Here is a 2,928-nt window from a genome sequence, read left to right as displayed (position 1 = left end):
CAGGCATACAGGGCGGCTGGGGTGAGATTAAACCAAAGCATTCTGTTGTGACCAAAAGGATTCTATTCTAGCCGTACGGAGATTGTAGTATACTATCTAATGACAGTTTCCATAGATCAACACAGGTCATAGAATTTTTGAGTTAAAAACTTTCATAATACGTTTCTGTCCGTTTATACAACGTCTTGGCAAATCATTCAGATTAGCAAGTTTTGAAATTCAATGAAAGGATGAGACAATTACTAATCGCGAAAACAGTTCTGGCTTGTCTTTAAAACAAAATACTAAAATCATTGTTATGTTGTGTGTAAGTAAAATTTCACAACGATTACATTAAAAAAAAAAAACTACTAAAGACAATTAAAAAACTCAACCAAAATCATTCTAATACTGCAACAAGGCGACGGTCGCATATTGGCATAACCAATTACTTATTTCTTCTATTTCCATTTCAGGCGAGTCAGGTATTTCCCAACCAAACTTACATGACAAGGTACAGGAAAGACTCAGAACTCGATACATTCCCAAAGTGTTGCGTAGGATGGGCGCCCAAGAAGACCTCTTTCGACTCTGCGACGCCAGGAAAGGATGTAGGTCCCTGTTTCTCTTTCGTTAAGAAGGATAGACTAAAATATGACGTCATCCTCGAAGCGTTTAATCCTGATGGATGAGGTGGACGCGAGGACATGACCTGGGGTGCTGTTAACGACGCTCTTCAGACATGTCAAAGTTCATAACATTCTCTCCCCTGATGAAATAAGGAAGACGATGTTGTAAAAAGATAATTTAAGGTCTTAACAAAAGTATAAAAATCAACAACAAGAAGGCTTTTCTATATCTAAATGCACTAGCATAGAGATTTTCCAGTCACTTAGAAAAGATGTTCATCTTTGTTTCAAAGAAGAGCTTTGGCAAACAAATGGCCAAACGTTGAGATAAGGTTATGAATAGGTCCGAGTATGCTTATGCACCATCCAGCTCCTATGGACTTGTCATGTAATAAGAATAATAACTCAAAGCTGCAGTTTTAAGATGTACAAAAGCTCATTATGGAATACAAAACTTTTCTCAAGGAATGCATCCCTTTCCCTAGCAACATTATTGACATTTTGTTGAGACCTAAAAGTGTTCCCTTAATAATTAAAGCCATCATATAAGCAAAGCATAGGCCTAAACACAAATTTTCAATACCACTGGGATTCAAAGGAATTGCAGCCAAGACATCAGAATGAATAAACACTGAAAGCTATATAACTCCTACGCAAGAAGCAACGATTACAAGGGACACAAATAGTGAAGATAAATGGAGAAAAAAAGTAAATGCTTTGATATCTTTAAAAATTACTTATCAGCCAACCAAACTCTCTTTCTCTCTCTCTCTCTCTCTCTCTCTCTCTCTCTCTCTGGTTCGTTCAGGAAAGAAGAATGAAGAAATTCCTCCCCCTTGCGGGGTTAATTTATTAGGCATTTCTTCTGCCTGTGCTACAAACTACCTCCAGCTGAGAATGTCACACTGTCATTAACGTGGGATTTTAAGCAATGCAGAACTTGGTGCTTGTTAATGTCCATTATTTCACTGAAATTGCTAGGTCCAAACTAAAGGAGAAAAATAAAGGTAAATTGCTTTTTCATAAAAGTACAAATTCTGGATTTCAGAGAAAATAACGAAAATCATCAACAATTTAACACATACCGTAGTATGTAGAGAGAGGAACTGTATGTGTGTGTGTTTGTGTGTGTTTGAGCACGGTATTTTCAAAGCAAGAGTCGGCGAGACGACCACCCAATGAAGTTTGTTGATTTAATATTCATATTCAGGTGCACTAGTATTATGTGTGTGGCCTTATTAATTCTCTGCAATGGAGGTCAGCTGTAGTTTTATGATGTTGTGTTTGCAAGTAACCACTGGACACTTACTTTGAGCCAATTTTCATGGGTTCAGCTACAGTACAACCTATACCTCATCATGCACACACATCGTCCCAAAACTACTGCATGTGTTTTGTTATTATCGCTGGAGTGGCTTTATCGTTAAAAATCAGAGAAGTTAAGGACGGAAAATCTCGACCTGCATTCTGCATACTTATACAACTAAGTGACAAGAAATGCAACCCTAGGCTGGATAATGGGAAGTCGAAATATGGAGACTATTATCCGTTACTACCGTTGCTACATACAATAGTATATGGCTAAATTTCGCTTTACAATTAATATTGCTAGCTTAACTACTCGAATAGCTTCTTGATTTTTAGCAACCCATCATTACTTCCAGCTGTATCCACAGCATTATTTTTGTGTTGGGGGGAGGGGAGGGGAGGGTGGGGGTGGGGGGGATGCGAGCTCTCTTGCACTGGCTGCTGTTATTAGTGTTGTAGACCCCGTTATAAGACATTATATGCCCATAATTATTACAGTTATTATCAAAATTATGCTGCATTACGAGATTTTCTGGTATCTAAGCAAGTTCCTATTAAAACATATTAAGTTTCTTTGCTTTATGTGCAAAATTGAATTGAAGCGCTTGTTCAGAGAAAACTGGAAAAAATTGATGCTTAAAATCTTGGCGTTAATTCAGCAGTTTAACCGCTGACTCGGGCCCCATCCCGAGCCCCCCTTTCCTTTAGTGGCATTACGCGACCAAACTTTGTACACAATAGTAATCACGTAAGTAATGGTAGCACAAAATGGAAAGACAAAGAAAAGCGAATATAGTTTACAGAAAAGCTATAATCTGGTCCTTGGATGGAAGAGGCACAATAAATATCCTTTTGGCTAAAGATGAAAGAAGGCCTCAGATACCGAGAAAATATAGTTCGAGTTAGTTGGGAAATGTCAATCTGAAATAAAACCTTGAATAGCAAGAGCTAGAAATTCTCTCATCAATGGAAAATATGAACAAACAAAGGCATTTTGCTTCAAGTTATAAAA

The 2,928-nt window shown here is 37.7% G+C and overlaps 1 protein-coding gene across 1 annotated transcript in view; it reads left to right on the top strand.

The window, feature by feature from the left end:
- Positions 1-541: 541 nt before the first annotated feature.
- Positions 542-2,928, top strand: part of LOC135195889 (uncharacterized) — an 81,435-nt gene continuing 79,048 nt past the window's right edge. Inside the window, exon 1 of the mRNA XM_064222396.1 lies at positions 542-590. Coding sequence (XP_064078466.1) covers positions 542-590 — 49 coding nt within the window. The remainder of the gene's footprint in view (positions 591-2,928) is intronic.

This window comes from Macrobrachium nipponense, chromosome 17 (assembly GCF_015104395.2).
Source record: "Macrobrachium nipponense isolate FS-2020 chromosome 17, ASM1510439v2, whole genome shotgun sequence".
NCBI classification, from domain to species: domain Eukaryota; kingdom Metazoa; phylum Arthropoda; class Malacostraca; order Decapoda; family Palaemonidae; genus Macrobrachium; species Macrobrachium nipponense.
Note: the sequence above shows the minus strand (reverse complement) of the source record. Positions and strands in the feature narration are given on the sequence as shown.